Source organism: Rosa chinensis, chromosome 2, assembly GCF_002994745.2.
Source record: "Rosa chinensis cultivar Old Blush chromosome 2, RchiOBHm-V2, whole genome shotgun sequence".
NCBI classification, from domain to species: Eukaryota; Viridiplantae; Streptophyta; class Magnoliopsida; order Rosales; family Rosaceae; genus Rosa; species Rosa chinensis.
The window spans coordinates 28,715,431-28,732,852 of record NC_037089.1 but is presented as its reverse complement, the minus strand read 5'-3'; the positions used below and the strand labels follow the sequence as shown (position 1 = coordinate 28,732,852).

The 17,422-nt window shown below is 35.9% G+C and overlaps 2 protein-coding genes, 1 long non-coding RNA gene and 1 other non-coding gene across 4 annotated transcripts; all 4 read left to right on the top strand.

Moving 5' to 3' along the window:
• Positions 1 to 3,874: 3,874 nt before the first annotated feature.
• Positions 3,875 to 3,955, top strand: TRNAL-AAG. The gene has a single exon. It is a non-coding gene; the product is annotated as a tRNA-Leu (tRNA).
• Positions 3,956 to 4,005: 50 nt separating this feature from the next.
• Positions 4,006 to 8,104, top strand: LOC112186652. Its single transcript, XM_024325147.2, has 10 exons — positions 4,006 to 4,352; positions 4,515 to 4,610; positions 4,776 to 4,850; positions 4,985 to 5,053; positions 5,979 to 6,055; positions 6,261 to 6,349; positions 6,446 to 6,575; positions 6,936 to 7,026; positions 7,111 to 7,176; positions 7,720 to 8,104. The coding sequence occupies exons 1-10, from the start codon at positions 4,185 to 4,187 to the stop codon at positions 7,837 to 7,839; spliced, it is 981 nt and encodes a 326-aa protein (XP_024180915.1). The 5' UTR covers positions 4,006 to 4,184; the 3' UTR covers positions 7,840 to 8,104.
• A 414-nt stretch (positions 8,105 to 8,518) lies between these two features.
• LOC112186651 (cyclic nucleotide-gated ion channel 1) lies at positions 8,519 to 13,622 on the top strand. The gene is made up of 8 exons (XM_024325146.2): positions 8,519 to 9,013; positions 9,103 to 9,179; positions 9,481 to 9,946; positions 10,180 to 10,383; positions 10,811 to 11,094; positions 11,610 to 11,724; positions 12,272 to 12,526; positions 12,870 to 13,622. The coding sequence occupies exons 2-8, from the start codon at positions 9,142 to 9,144 to the stop codon at positions 13,395 to 13,397; spliced, it is 1,890 nt and encodes a 629-aa protein (XP_024180914.1). The 5' UTR covers positions 8,519 to 9,013; positions 9,103 to 9,141; the 3' UTR covers positions 13,398 to 13,622.
• Positions 13,623 to 14,113: 491 nt separating this feature from the next.
• LOC121051709 lies at positions 14,114 to 16,029 on the top strand. Its single transcript, XR_005806556.1, has 4 exons — positions 14,114 to 14,445; positions 14,757 to 14,960; positions 15,335 to 15,456; positions 15,739 to 16,029. It is a non-coding gene; the product is annotated as an uncharacterized LOC121051709 (long non-coding RNA).
• The last annotated feature ends 1,393 nt before the right edge of the window (positions 16,030 to 17,422 follow it).

Sequence of the window (17,422 nt, the reverse complement as noted above, 5' to 3'; positions counted from 1 at the left end):
AAAATGCAATTAGCCAAATACTGTAACATAGGTACCAAGTGAAGTGGATAACAGAGGATGTATTAGTGGGAACTAGCTAGCAATATATGGCATTCCTTTTCAGACACAATACAATGATTGTCAGTGGTCCTGTTACACCAAAACAAGCCATATAGGTAAAAGAGTAAAACCAAAGTCCGAGAATCACAATGATGATCATGTCACCAATGAAACATATATAGCAACCTAGCTACGTTGCTATATCAATGATTCAACTCCGAACAATCTATTAAAGCCATCCCTCATTCCAGTGAATCCAGTCATCCACCTTGAACTTCTTCTATAATGGCAGCCTCTAATTACTCTCATCATCATCATCCCCCATCTTTGTTCCTGTCCTTCATTCCGATGAGTATTACTATTTTGTTAACCCATCTTATCATCTGTGTGAATGCCGGTGACAGAGAAGCTACTAATACAGCTGACTTTTGTCACCTACAGAAGCACCATCAACATCAATAGTAAAAGGAATTAAGAAGCTATCAGAACTCTTGGAAGGGTCATGCGATAAAGATATATCTTCTCTATGTCGTTAGCTTTTATCGTGTTGGTCAAGCTGTCCTTATGATCAACTGTCTAATTACGGCGTGTAAATTGTGTGAATTGTGTAAGAGATGACTAGCCAAGTTTAGCTAGCTGCTGAGTGTTGGTCAGACTCAGAAGTGCATAGGTTAATTAGGATATCAGTTTGTTCTAGGTTTTGCTTACTATTTGCCTAGCAATAGGAGAAGTATATGACTACTCTTTGTCCTTTAATATCGATCATAGTGTTCTTGTCTTTCCCCTTCAGTTATGTTTGTATATTATGTTAACACTAATCTCAGACTAATAGTACTGGAATCAGTAGATTTTAATATTGCGTTTAGATAATGTATCCCCAACTCATAATTTACAATTTTTTTAAATTAAAGTAACTAATTACTAAAGAATCACATAAGCTTTCTCATCCCCATTGTTGATCATTAGAACATAGGTCTTCCAACAGATGATTGCTGGATTTGCTTGAACAACAGTATTAAAGAAAACTGAATTGTGAAGTGTTTGGTAAGAAAGAAACTTAGAGAAAGTCGAAATGAAAGAATTGTTGAAGGATGTCGACATCATGTGTGCCTCTTCAAACTAGGGTTTAGTCCTGGAGTTGTAATAGGAGAAGGTTCTAGGTTTCCTAGTTATGTTCGGATTCTATTACCTTTTATGTACTCTGTAATTCCCTATATAAAGGGCTCCTATTATCAATGAAAAACAGACAATTCTCTCTGCAATTCCATTTTTACTACAACAAGAATCTCATTATTAAAAAATGAATGATTAATTACAATGGAATTTTATGTAGCCTGAAAAATTGAAGCTTTCATTAACATGAAGTGCAAACTCTAGCAACCAGCTTCTAACCATGATTGACAAGTTCCTGCAGCTCTAGATGTACAAGTAATTCTAGTTGACTTAGCATAGTTACAATCTGTACTCTTGTTTCACATGGAATCTGCCACTGTAAGAGTAAATAAGCAGCTTCTTGCTTTGTTATGCATATTGAAGTGGTAACGTTGATTTTCCGTGTAGATGGTAGCAAACAAATCACCAACTTCAGACTTTACTAAGCAATGGAGAATCAGTTTGCTAATATTCCAATGTAATTTCAGTAGCTTACATGATTTGGTTGCTGAACTGTAATAAGGTGATTGTCGTGATAGAGGAAACTTTAACATGAAGACAATATAGGGAAACATTGATCAGCCCCTAGTCGTCACCTATGAAAAATTAAAACGCGCGATCTACAACAACTTATTCTAATTAATCAATAACAACAAACTAATCATCAATAAGTAAGGCCATTGGTTAGCAATAGATAGCAATGAATCATATGGAGAAAGAACCAAAAAAATAGCTCTATCCAAGAAGAAGTTATTCAAGGTGGCTGAGAAATTTAAGTGAGGTGAGGCCTTGATCCTTTTACATTTTAGTCGGAATCTATACTAATCTACACTTTCGGACGTCAACGATGTGAAGCTTTTGCTTAATGACATCAAAGATCATGACAAGGACAAGCTTGTGGAACAATACGTAGAGGAGTATGCTCATATGGATTTCTTTATGGGTTGGAATGCCAAACATAAAGTTTATGATCCTCTCCTCACTTTCTTCGGGCAACATTGAGAGTCTAACTCCCTAATTTGCATTCTCTAAATCTTTCTTTCGTCTTGCATTTATCAATTTCTAAGGCTGTTTTTCCTTTTGTAGTTGTAGTAGCTAGGATATGCATTTTTTCATTTATTAACTTGCTCACTGTAATTTTGATTTCTTGGGAATATTGTTCTAATTAGCCCTTGTCATAATGCTTGCTTGGTTCATCCAATATAACTACAAAAAAAAAAGGACACAAATGTGAAAGAATGGAAAATTTTCTGCGGTAGTAGGTTTGATATGCTTTTCAAATGCTGCTGGGTAGCCTTAGAAGGTTAAATATGATGAACAAAGAAGAAATTACAAAACAGAACATATCATATTTCCCTTTCATATCGATGATGAGTACGAAGATGAAAATATATGAACATTAATTTTACCATGATATGAAATCAAAAAGACCCAAATAGGCTACCTTAAGTGACCAATAGGCTCTACTTTCGCTTTTCCTCAAGTAAGAGCATAATGAGTCTGGACTCGAACACATAAAGTTAACCTGTTCTCTTGAACTCTTGATCATTGCTCATTAACATGAATGCGACCTGATCGAGCTGCTAAAGACGAAGAATAAAAGGTCTAATTAGTGCCAAACGAGGACTTTAGAATTTCGTTTTCATGTGCTAATTATATCCTCATAAATTTAGTAACTTTCTCTATCTTTGCCAAAGCAGGGTGATGGCCTTAGCTTTCTCTACCTGCATTGGCAGTACGTCTTCATCTCTTAGTAATGAGACAAAAGAAACACACTAACAAAGTACAGACAAACATAATTCTCTGGAATGAACATGTTTTTGGTTTGCATGCTTAGATGACTAGCTTGTTTGAAACAATTCAGGAAATACTTTTTAAAATATGGAATCTTGGCTGAGGCGAAATCCAAGGTTGATGTAGCTTTCTAATGATTATTAGCTAGTTGGGAAAAGGTAGGCCCAGTTAGATGCATTTGTTTAAACTAGACAGTTTAATCCACCAAGCAATCTGTTGAAGATAGGAGGCTGCATGTATACGATATACCAGTACAGAGCTCCTCATGTCAATACCCTTTTCTGTTTTTGTCTGCTTTTCTCTACCTATAAAAAATGGCAGAACCTTCATTATTATAAAGAATGAAAATGGCGAACATTCTTAACCTCTAGTATTGCAGTTGTTCTGTTCTGGGGCCGGGATTAGCAGTTGGTACTAGAACAAAGCTATTCTCTGACGAAGACAGCATGGTTTCAGCATTAGCTCCAGCTGGTACTGATGGTATCTGTGCATCGATCAATGGTGGTAGCACAAGGCTACTCTTGTGAAGAACATACGGTATGTAACAGAGGAGTTGGTACTAGAACATACGCCAACGATGTGAAGGCTTTACTTAATGACCTCAATGATCATGACAAGGACAAGCTTTTTCGAACAATACAGAGGAGTATGCTCATATGGATTTCATTATCGGTGGGAATTTGATATGACAATTGCACAGTGACAAACACTACCTGTCCACCCCTAGGTAATAGTTATGTTACCGGTTTGATTTTGAGCCGTGTAACATGATCCTATTCAGACGAAGAAGCACAATAGCCTCGGGCATTTTCTATTTCTGCTCGTCACTTTGGAGACAGAGAGAATATGAATCGGAAATATAATTATGTTTACCAAAGCTAACAATAACGTTGATATGGCCGAGTTGGTCTAAGGCGCCAGATTAAGGTTCTGGTCCGAAAGGGCGTGGGTTCAAATCCCACTGTCAACAAAAATATTTTTTTTTCTTTTTATATTTCATGCTGACGTGGAGCCGTCTCATTTGCCAACCGAACGAAAACACAAAACCTGTCCCTCCCAAACTCGTGGCGCCAAGCCTTATCTTAGCGAGTGTATGAGCAAATTAACCGAACCAAACAGGGAGACCCTTAATAAAAACCAGCGGCCCTGAAAGAAACAGAGAGCCTCTTCTTCATTTCAAATAATCCTGAACGAAAGCCATGGCCAGCTTCACCATGATTTCTCTCTCTAACCCAGCCTCCGGTGTCGCCTCCGACTTTCATCAGCAACAATGTCCCAAATGGCGACTCCGCGCTTCTTCTACTTCTTCTTCCTCTGCTGCTGCTCCCGGCGTCGACCTCAAAACCCTCGAATCCGCTATCGAAAAGGTTCAAAATTGCTTAATATTCGGTCTCACTCATCATTGGGCAACACCCTATATAGTTGCTATTTTGAGATACGAAACTCTTTTAATTACGTCCGTTTCAGTCACTCTTGTTCTAGCTATATCGAACACATACAGGTATCTAACAAGTATGTGTTTGGTGCAGAAAGACAGCGGTGCAGTTAAAGAGGCGCTGGATCAGCTAAGGGAAGCTGGGTGGGCTAAGAAGTGGAGTTCTCAGCCATATGTCTCTCGGCGTACGGTCAGTCACTCCCTTTACAAGTGTCAACTTCTTCTGGGAAACACAAATCCCATGCATACATGTACTTGAATCATCATCATCATCTGTTGCAATGTATTGAGTTTTAATTCGTTTGTTGGAATATACATTGGTTGACTCTTTCAAGTTTCAACATTTACCCACCAGACATCTCTTCGGGAGCTGACATCTCTTGGGATCAAGAATGCCGAAACTCTTGCGGTTCCGAGCGTCAGAAATGATGTGAGTACACTTATAGTACTGGTAATTTGTTTAGGCTACTTGCATACAGAATGCACATGCCAACTTATTGTGTCTATATGCTATTTTAAGGCGTTGCTTCCAATATACATTTTGAATATCTTTCAGTGATACAGGCGGCATTTCTATTTACCGTTGTGGGGACGACCGGATTCATAGGTCTTCTTGCTGGCCAGCTTCCAGGGGTAATTTGACTATATCTCATTTTCTCTGTAAGTGCACATGTACATTACAGACTGCCTATCTTCAACTGTATGATTGGGAGGAAAATTCATGTTACTATACCTTGTGGTGTGATTTTATTTCTTTTATAATCTTTCATTTCTACTTTTTTGGTAGCAGTTCATGGTTGAGGTAGTGAGTTTTCATCTATCTACATGAAAGAAAATCTTTGGTTACTTTTGTGCAACCATATGAGATTTGTGACAAAGTGCTTTTTCTCTGATCTTGAGAAAGACATAGGAAGTTGGTTTTTGAACTTTACTGCCACAATTGTATCATCACCTGTAACACATTATCAGTTGAAGTTTTACGAGAAAACTTTATGTGATCTGCAATGCTGGTGTTTCACACTTCGAGAATGTATTTAATTGGTTTGGCTATATAGCACTCATGAACTCAAATTATGTAAGATAGCTGCTAGCCGATTCATGAGGACCCAAGTTAGTAGAAACTGTAGTGCTGCCAACCCAGCACAAGGTATTCTGCGCCATCTACAAATAATTATGAGTTTATAACCACAGATCAGTGGTCAAAGTTTTCGCTGAGGAACAAGAAAATTAGCTTTCTTAATAACCTAGAAATTCAATTCTAGTACTAGTTAGATTGGAACTGACAATTGGAAGGATCATGTTACTTATTTTATCCTAATCATTGCCTGATATTGTTGAACTGCATTTTAGGGATAAAGGCTTCCCTTGGGATCTTTCGCATATATATATATGTGTGTGTGTGTGTGTACTGAGCTGTTAGATTCACGTATGCTACTTTAAGAATTTTTATATTAGACCAAAAGTTTCTTTTTCACAGTTTATAGATAATTACTTTTTTCTTTTCCAAATGATTCTGGCTTTTCTGACACCTTGGTTTTACAACATGCTGTCCTTGTAGGATTGGGGCTTTTTTGTGCCATATTTGGTTGGGAGCATCTCTCTAGTAGTTTTGGGTGTGGGAAGCACTGCCCCTGGGTAAGCCTAAGTGCTATATGCCTTGATATAGTCTAAAGTATGCTAAACTATCTTAACAAGATATTAACTTTTTGCTTTGATCTAGAAAGTATGCTAAACTATCTTAAGAAGTTATTAACTTTTTGCTTTTTTTTTTTTACTTTACAACTTATTATCAAATTTGTATTTCCTTGCATGAAAAGTTAAACTCTATCTACATTTTCAGGCTTCTTCAAGCTGCCATATCTAGCTTTTCATCATTTTTCCCAGATTACCAGGAGAGAATTGCTAGTCATGAAGCTGCTCATTTTTTAGGTAATTCATTAAAACACATGATATACTTGATTTGGTTATGACTGATATGTGGCTGCTTACTGGACATTCTGATTAAATGATTTTCTCTTTGCATAGTTGCGTATTTGCTGGGTCTTCCTATTCTGGGTTATTCTCTAGATATTGGGAAAGAGCATGTAAATCTCATTGATCAAAGGCTGGAAAAGCTGATATACAGTGGGCAGCTTGATGCAAAGGAACTAGACAGGTACTTATATCAGAGTTACAGCTACTACAATTTAGCATTTTGCTTCAGTAGTTTCACTTCTTTGTGTTTGTCTGAGATTGCTTTTATACAAAATTTTTAAATAAGAGTAATGTGTTACTTCTGAAACTGTAACAAATGCAGTCTTTACAATAGTGCATCTTTTCTCTGTACCCCCATTAGTCTGAATCAGTGTTTCCATAATCTGATTTGGTAGAGGAGAAAAATCAGTCTATTGTATCATGTTCATTTGTGTTCCAATCCTTTTTTTGCTTGTACATAGTGCACTCCATTGAGGCATTATAAACTATACATTTGAATTCATGACTGGTGGGGACAAATTGAACTAATATACCCTTTTAGGTTGGCTGTGGTGGCAATGGCTGGACTCGCAGCAGAAGGTCTGAAGTATGACAAAGTGATTGGTCAATCTGCTGATCTCTTCACTCTTCAGGTTTATAGTCACCGTTTTCTTAGTGTTCATTGTTGTCTAGATATTATTTAATCTCAATCTGAGAGACTTCATTTTATATCCCAGAGATTTATCAACAGAAGCAAGCCACCGCTTAGCAAAGATCAGCAACAAAATCTTACTAGATGGGCCGTAAGTGACTAAGTTCCTCTTTTTACAACCTGCATGCTCTACTGAGTTATAAATTATTTTTTTCTTTATGGGAGTAAGTACGGATAACTACTTTTGCTTTTCCTACATGTTCATGTATATATTTGTTGACATAACCCTTTTATGTTCTTATTTTACCTGTCGAAGGAGACATTAGATGTCTAATAAATTGCACATTAACTAGTAATGACCTCTAATCTATGACCCAAGAAAAACATATCCCAATCCCAACCTCAAAAGATCATTGTAGCCTCTTCCCCACTTTCACATATTATTACAGAAAATGGCAAATTAGTTCCTCACTTCCTCATTTTCCATTTCAATCAAGACAGAGAGAAATACTAGTCTTTTTGACTGAGCTTTAAATTATATCCAGATAGGCAGATACTAATTGTCATTTTAATCTTCACTTGTCATGTCGTCCAAAATACACTGCTAGAAGATCAAAAGTCCAAGTAGAAGATCTTAAGTCAATAATTTAATATGCTTTTTGTATGTTCTGATGATGCTGGGGTAATGCTACAGGTTTTATTTGCTGGATCCCTCATAAAAAACGACAAGGCAATGCATGAAGCTCTGATAGCAGCAATGTCAAAGAAAGCAACTATATTGGAATGTATTGAAGCAATCGAGACAGCTGCCTAATGCTACAGCCTCTTGAGGGAGATTCACTTTCACATGGGTCATGCCTTTTCTAAGATGGTGAATGACCCTTTTTGTATACTCTTCATTCTTCCTTCGCCACTAAGATATTTGTATAAATTTAGTCAATTACCTTTACCCTGCTACATATAACAAGATATTCACTCCGTATCTAAGCCCTCCAGTTATGGTGTGCAACAAAGATAATATAAAAGATATGTATAAAGCTTTTCGTGATTTTCGACCACGTTTACCAAATCATGCCACTTTGAATATCGAGGATTTTTCTGACGACCATTCATTTCTTTCAGATTTTAGTTTTGATTTTTTTTTACTGTAAAATAGTGCCTTCAGTGATTAAGACTGAACAGCACTGGAAAGGAAATGCTTGTGATAGAGACACTGCACCATTTCTTCAACTTTGCGTAGGTTGTCGTTGCCTTAAATTCCAATTCTCCGGTAAACGAATTTATTTTTTTTTCCTCAAGATTTTTTGTTTTTTTATTCAAAGGAAGAATAATTTGAATTTGAGACCTCATCTACTAGTGCGGAGGGAAATATCATTAGACCAACTCACTTTCAATCTTTACTCATTACTTCAGCAATGGAATTGATGCACCTAAGAAGACTAAACTCAATGGAAGCCAATTCAGTGGCCAAATCATTGTCGAAAGCAATTGCTATCATCAACCATCAATCCAGCCTAGGTTTGCAGAGCCACTATCAAAGGTCCCCCAATCTTTCTCAACGTCAATTATTTGTGAGTTTTAACAATACTCTACCGTGATGTCTTTGAAACCATATGTTTTTCTTTTTGTTTTGTTGTGTACGTTTTCAACAGTGTTAGATATTTGTTTTGGCCTGTGAGTAAAATGACTTTACCTGGACGTGGTGCAGTATTCTTGTAAACAAAGTATCTTAAGTCGCTATAATTAGTCCAAACCGTTAATCAAGGTATCAAATTGGTCGGGGTCTATTGTATTACAATCTGCTCTTCCGGAAACTGTTGTGTAAAAAAAAAAAAAAAATCTCAGAAGCAGAATTCTGCTTCTGCTGCCTTTCCTTTTCTGGAAATCCCTCTCCTCTCTTGTAAATTGAATCATTCAGTTTTAAGCATCGATCTAGTTTAATCCTCTCTCTCTCTCTCCCAAGTGAATCAGATTCTCCTCAGTTTCAGGTGAGTGGGGCTATAGCTTGAAACATGGATTGGATTCAGAATTATTAATCTTCTTTCACTAACTGATCCTCTGATCTCCATTTTTGCAGGAGCAATATTATTTTGTGGTATTGTAAAGCTTGAATTATATGGGGGACTTCCGCAACAATGACTCGTTTGTGATAGAGTTAGTTTCTTCAACTCCAACACCATTTTTAACTTCTGCATAATAGTGTGGTGATAACAATCACCAAATGCATTTATAATAAACATCATAAACAGTTCAGGGATTTTATTAATGGCTGTAGAGCCCATCTTGATTCAGTTTTTATCAAACAAGTTTTTTTTATTTTTACTCTGATAAGATCAACATGGCTTGAAGTAAATGTAAATGTATATTCCTTACAAACGCTTTTATCATATTTCTTCTTGACAGAGTAAACTCATTACCTTTTTTTTTTTTTTTTTTTTTTTCTTGTGTTTGTTAGTATGCCAGAATACTGGGGATTAGTGGCCGGAGAATCTACGGTGAATGGTAAATCAATGAAAAAATTGCCTATAACAAAGGACATTCTTGATCCGGAGGGGACATTCTTTCCAATGTGGAATAAAATATTTGTGATAGCGTGTGTAGTTGCTGTCTTATCAGATCCTTTGTTTTTGTACATTCCTATCCTCAAAGATGATATGAAGTGCCTGGGATTTGATGCAAAGTTGAAGAAAGTAGCTCTTGTCTCAAGATCAGTAACAGATCTGTTTTATGTCGTGGACATTATTTTGCAAATTTGTAGCAGACTTACTGCCAAGACATTTGCAGCCTCGTGGATATCGATAACTGAAGAGGCATTTCCTTTGAAAGGAGAGAAATCAGTTAAGGATGCTCTGGCATTAGCCAAAAGGATTTCGCTCTCATATATTCTAATTGACATTTTAGCTGTTCTTCCCTGTCCGCAGGTATGGGAAATCTTTTTTGATGTAAAACATTTTCAAAATACCATATCTGTATCTGTTAACAACTTAACATGCTAGAAGGATTTTTCCACCTCAGAATATAGAGAGCTGCAAATTACCAATAAAAGAACATGGCATTCACTAAATGCAAGATATCTGACTGTGAATAATGAAAAGTTTGATTTTGTTCAGTATAATAATCAGTTTGACTATTGGCTTAATCTCTTGATGTCCAGGTGGTGATTCTCATGTTCTTTTCAAAAGTGAGGGCCTCAAAACCTTCGGTTACAAGGATATTTCTGAACTCTCTTGTTCTGTTCCAATATGTGCCACGAGTTCTCCGCATCTACCTCTCAGGCAAGGCTCCTAGCATAGAGAGCGGAATAGGACTATGGATTAAAGGCGTGTTCAATTTTTTTCCCTTCTTCCTTGCTGGTCATGTAAGTTCCCGTTTATCTTAATTTGACAGCACCCACATAATTAATTTGTAATAAGTCAGTGTTGTTGAATCATGAATGTTTGGTTGGATTTTTCTCTGAAATTTTAGGTTCTTGATTCATCAATCAAGCATAAACTATCCTTGGATAATATTTGTGGAAATCTGAAGAATCATGTATTATTATTTTAAATTGTAAGGTGAGGAAGTGCTACTCTTATCTCTGAATCCTTAGGCACCTAATTAATAGGTTACATTGTTACAAGTAGGAATCACCTCTGAACAGATCTGCCAAAATTATCTTCCTTGAATAAATTTTGAAGGCTTTCTGTTCATCTCAACTTAATTCCTCCCTCCACTTCAGTTTAATTCTTTTTCATAATTTCAAAATTTTCAAAGCACTTACGTCCTTAATCACCTTGGTCCTTTAGGTACTTGGAGCAATTTGGTACTTTTTTGCTATTCAACGAGAGGCAGCTTGCTGGGTATATGCTTGTCAAGGTGAAAGCGGATGTGAGCCCAGTACTTTTAATTGTGACAACAATGTGTTCAGAAATATCACACACCTCAATTATTTTTGCCCCAAAAACCCTCCAAACACTGCACTGTTCGATTTTGGCATATTTCTTGATGCTCTTCAGTCTGGTATGTTAGAGTCAACAGATTTTCCACAAAAGTTGCTGCAATGTTTCTGGTGGGGCCTGCGAAATTTGAGGTTTGCATAAATAACTGTAATAGAACTTAGATCTTTCATCCTGAATTATTAACTAGATAAAGCAATGTTACAATCAACAGGTTTCTTCAAAATATTAATTATGTCTCAACAGCCAAGAAGGTCGTCAATAATAACATATCAAATATTATAACTTATGCATAGATAGAGTCAGTTGTCATTGTGCATTTGTTCAGCAATGCCAAGATGATTCATAACTGTCTTACCTTCAGTCATAGCTGGACTTTTCTGTTTTAGGCCTTTGTCTGTGAACCCAATAGAGAATGATACATGGCGGTGTCCAATTAATATGTTTAAAGTTTAAGCTAATGCTTTTATTATGGGTAAATGGTTGTAGATGTAGGAAATGATGATGGATCACAAGCAAAACCAGAAAATTTAAAACATAAGGAAACAAGCTGGAGAGGAGAAATTTATTCTTGTTTTTCATTTTGAGCTTATTGAACTATAACTTTAGATATTTGCATCTAATATATTGTTCCATTTCATTGCTGCAGTTCTTTTGGTCAAAACCTCCAGCCCAGTCCCTATGCACTGGAAAACCTCTTTACGGTTTCAATTTCTATAAGTGGCATGCTACTATTTTTGATTTACCTCAATGCAAATTTGCAGGTTAGTGGTGACATTTACTCAGCTTCTTCTGTTTTCTTTGAACTGGTGCTACAATTTATATTTTCTTTTGAGCAGTGGACTATGTTCATTTACTGGTCTATAATTATGGAGTGTGCATCTTATAATCGCTAATCAGCAAAACTACTCGGACGAACAAATGCAGGGGAAAACTTCTGCCATCAAAAAATTTATATTGGATATCACAGCATAAAATTGATGATGCATTCCTGAATGGTCAAAAATTAATCGTTTTCAACTTCATTTCCTCTTACTAGGTTTAGTGTCTTCGAGAAATGATATAATGCATTCACTTAAACTCTCTGTTTAACGAATGGTGAACAACAAATCGAAATGTATACAAAGTTCTTTGTTGGTGTTATGCGTTGGAACCCTCCATTTCATGATTTTAACATCTTTAGTTTGATAGTTCGGATTGAAAGATTAGTGCAGTGTTTAGCTCAATACAACAGTATATGATGCCATAATTCATTATATTGATTTATTTCAGGATTTAATGAACTGATTAATGTCCTTGTTATGGAAATAGACATATGTTGAGTTGGAAGCAAAAAGATCAGACAATCTTCGATTCAGACGGAAGATGCAAATCATAAATCCAGAAATTGATTTGTGGTTACATAAAAATGGTCTTCCTAAAGATCTGAAGATGGGAATAATGGATAATGTGCAACAAAAACTTGAAGAAAACAAAGATGTTCATGTGGAAAATATCCTCTCTATTCTTCCCTTGAAACATAAAAGACATATTATGCGACTTCTCCGCTTGGCTTCGCTAAGGAAAGTAAGCTCCTCTTTATCTCAAGAAAAGTACATATGAAATAGATTCAAACCGTTGATTTGATTACTAGTATGAACCAATATATTTAAATATGAAATATTACTTGAGACCATTAACTATGTTTCCATCTCTTATATCATTGATGAGTGCTTTCATTTGTATATGTGGATTTTAAATGAGAGCTTTAACTTATTCTGTAAATTGTTTCCAGCAAATGTATAAGGTCAGTGCAAATGAAAGACCTTAGTTTCCCGAATGTAACTTTAATTCTTCACAGTTTCTCATAATGATGATTTTATTCTATTTATTCTCTTTATTTATTTTATAGATTTTTCTAATGCTCTAGGTATCAATGCTTAAGCATATGGATGAACAAGTGTTGAATGCAATCTGTGAGCATCTTAAACCTGTGATATATGCCGAGGACAACTATATTATTCGGGAGGGGGAACCACTTGAGAAAATGATCTTCATCACACAAGGCATTGCATGGACCTATGCAACTAATATTGGTGGTGTAACCAGTAGTTCGTCAAACATTGATTGCCTTGAGAAAGGTGATTTTTATGGAGAAGAACTTCTTAATTGGGCATTTAATTTTGCCTCCTTTTCGGAGTTACCTATCTCGAGCAGAACTGTTAAGTCCCAAAGAAAACTTGAAGCATTTGCTATCAGGGCTAACGACTTGCATAGTGTTGTCTCTAAATTCTGGTGGCATTTTAGCATGGAGCTTGAACCTGATAATCAACCAAGGAGGCGAGAACATTTGGCAACTTCTTGTTTACAGAAAACGTGGCGCCGGTATCATGCAGGGCCTAGGGGTGTTGGAACTGGGTGGAAGAAATTTTATAATGATTTAGTGAAAACTTCATAATTGACCATTTTTGAGAAAATTTCTAGTTGGTATCTTGTTTAATAGAAGTTAGTTTAATGATATAGATCAAAATTTATGTCTATACTTTTATACTGGCATCAGTTTTGTAGAACATGTTAGAAATGTTCATGGTTGTGATACTGCTGAATGTATAAACAATGTATGAATCTGATGCCATATCTGGCTTTTCATCATCTTTCCCAGATTATGAGGAGATTATTGTTAGACACGAAGCTGCTCAACTTGACTTCTTAGTAAACTACATGAACTACTTAAGATGTCACACTAGTTAGGACTGATAAAATTATGCCTTTGATACTTGAGACACTGATAATATAATTGTCTTTGAATTATTGCTCATTTGCTGGGCCTGATTGGCGAAAGAATGAAAAACTGACATACAGTGGGCAGCTTGATGCAGCGGAACTTGATATTGATATGCGACAGTCACCTGGACAATCTGCTGGTGATTTCACTTTTCAGGGATTTAACGACCGGCCATGTTCTAGATATTGTGTTGTCTCCCAATCTCAGAGCCTCAAGTTTCTTTTTCAGAGATTCACCAACAGAAACAAGCCACAGCTTAGCAAAGATCAGCAACAAGATCGTACTGGATGGCATGTAAGTTACCTCTTATGATCGCAGTTACACTACAGCAGCATTGTCTGAAGGTTCTTCATCTATTACTTTCTGATGTGTGGTAAGGTTTCTGCAATTAAGTTTGTAATTTTCTTGAAAACAAACCGACTGTTAGCTGGACTTGCTGTAGTTGTCTGTTAGTTGCCAAGTACCTAACTAATAGTCCACACTGAAATCACATTGGTAATTGATACAATGTGCCCTACTGCTGGATAAATTGTTTTAAAGTAAACAACAATAGTCTATAAAATACAATGTGCCCAGACCTTAGTGCCTAACCCGATGTTAAATTTAGGTTTCATGTCTTAGATTTGATGTAAAGAGGACTTTGTGTATCTTCATTTGCTAGATCTGTTACTGCTTCTCTTCCTTTCTTCCAAATCCAGCCTCTGCTAATTGAACCATTCAGGTATTAGTATTACTAGTGCTACTGTCTTAAAAGTCAAATCTGGTTAATCTCTCTCTTAAAGAACTAGATTCAACTCATTCAAGACGGCCAATATATATCTTGATTCTGTTTGTATTAAAAGAACTCTCTTCTTTGGCACATAGAAATTTCATATATCATTACATATCTTGATTCTGTTTGTATTAAAAAAAACTCTCTTCTTTGGCACATGGAAATTTCATATATCATTAATGATCTATAAGTCCATTGATACCGGCAGAAAGAAGTTGGATTAACCCCTAATGTCTGTTGTTTCTTATTTACTATACCAGATTTAATGGAGGGGGAAATTACCATGGTCGTTGGAGGTCATAGATCAAGGAGAAAATGGCGAACAACAAAAGAAATTCTCGATCTGTAGAGGCCATATCTTCCTATTGGATTTGCTGTCTTCCTGGATCTGTTGTTTTTGTACATTCCTAATATCAACGAGGATATGAAGTGCCTGGGATTGGACACAAATCGGCTATCTTATAGTGAGTTCCAATGTTAATATGTTTTATTTGCTCCACAAAATTTGCTTTGTATTAATGTTGAGTAATCAATGTTGGTTGGATTTCTGCCTGAATTCTTAGCTTCTTAGATACATCAAATTAACATAACTATCCTTGAATTATACAGAAACCTAAAATATCATGCATTATTATTAATTGAAGTGTGAGATGAGGCAATGCTAATCATTTTCTCTATATCCTTGGAGCTTGATCTCAATCATTTAGTAAATTTAAGGATTCGTTTGCATCCCGAAGTTATGAATATTATATTCCTTCCTCCATTGGACTTAAATTTCATTTTTATAATTTCAAAAATTTCCAATTATTTGTTTGTTAATCATCTTGTTGGTCTTTAGGTACTTGGAGCATTTTGGTATTTTTTTTCCATTCAACAAGAGACGCTTCTTGCTTGGAATGTGGAAACCTAGTACTTGTGACAGTCACAACAATGTCCTCAGAAATATTACGCTTCTATATGGTAGGGCTTTCATTTTCATTATCAATAGGTTTCTTTAATTGTTAAAGAAATATTAGTTTTCATTGCAAGCATGTGGAGTTGACCTGTCTTTTTGTTCTGTTTCTGAATCTTGAATCCAATCTAGATGTTGGTGTCTATGTCATATAGATGTCCAAGTCATATATAGATGTGTTTTAGTCGTTTTACCATTCTTAATTCTTCACATTAAGCTCTCATGCATCAAGTATAATAATGTTTCTTTTTGGAATTATTTTCTTTACTATTGTTTCTTATACTGTATAGGTGCCAATGCTTCAAAATATGGATCAACAAACCAGCGTTGGAAGCAATTTCCTGAGCATCTTATACGGGGCCGGTCCTAAGTCTTTCAAGACCCCTGGCGAGAATGATCTTGGAGCCGCTAATTTGCATATTAATATAAGTCTTATAAATAGTCTTTGGTTCACAAGGCTTGTCAGAGATCGAGTGCAATAAGATCTATATAAATTCATGATTCAAAATTTATTGAGGATTAACACAACTATATATAAATAAAATATATATTTCAATGGAAGTTTCAAACTCTACTGCAAAATTTTAGCAACCAAAAAAACCTCTACTACAAAACTCAGCAAAATTATAAACAAAATGTGTATTAGTATGGATCAGGGCCGGCCTTTCTGCTAGGCAGCATTGGCGATAGCCCAGGGCCGCAGATTGAAGGGGGCACCAAATTTAAAATTCCAATTTATTTTAGTATATATATATATATATATATATATATATATGTATGTGATATGATGTCATTTTTGCAATGATAGAGACAAGAAAAAAAACACTGATCAAGAACCAGGGAGATTCTAATTAAATAGAATTAAAATAGGTTCTCTCTTCTAGGCATTTTTCTCTTTCTGTACAACCTCTCTCTATTTCATAAAACAAGAAAACACTTTCTCTTCTCATTCTCAAAAAAAAAAAAAAACTCTCTTTTCTCAAATTTTCCCTCCATATCTCTCTCAATCCCTCTTCCCTCACAAGTTCATCGAGTCATTGCCTCATCATATTTTCTTCCCTATTGTTTTTTCTTCTGCTTTTTTTATATTCTCTCTGTGCTGCAATCTCCAAAAATTAGGGTTTTTGAAATAACAATATACTAATAAGAGGTATGTCTTCGACTTTTCTAGACTAGAATGAGAAAGAGATTATGTTTTTTTTTTTGGGATGAGTTTGGTTAACCATCCATAGTTCTTATATCAGTGGTGGATATATAATAAGAACAGCTATATTATTCGAGAGGGGGAACCGCTTGAAAAATTGGGTTTCAACATACAAGTAACACGAGCAGGCCCGACCCTGGCCCAGGGCAGGCAGGGCAATAGCTCAGGGTCCAAATCTCTCTTAGTCTCTTTCTGCTGGGAATCAAATTAAGAGAAAAGTAGGAATTCAAAAAGCTGCTGCAACTAGACAAAAGGGAATGTCCATTCTTGGGCAATTCACGTGTGGCAACATATAGGGGCCCAACAACTAGACAAAAGAGCAGTTCACAACTTCACATGGGAGCTGCTGCCAATTGACAAAAATGAAGGAATACAACATTAGGTCAATAAAAGAGAATAAGAGAGATTAGCCCCGTTACTCTTTAACACTTTTTATTCCGCAGATTCTTCATCTTCTAAATCTTCTCTTCTTCCTCTCAATTCACAACTCCCAAGTCTCATTAATCATGGAGCAAATCGAGTAATTTTATATAAAGAGCCCAATTTTTGATTTTTTTTTTAATATAAAGGGCCCAATTTTATTCTTCGCCCCTGGCCTTGAATTTCTCAGGGCCGGGCCTGAACACAAGTACTAGTTCATGATGCATTGCTTGGCTTGGGAATGGTCACTTTTATGGAGAAGAACTTCTTCACTGGACAGATTAGTTTGCCTCCTTTAAGGAGTAAAACTATCTCGTCCAGAACCGTATTGTTTTCAAGAATTTAAGTAC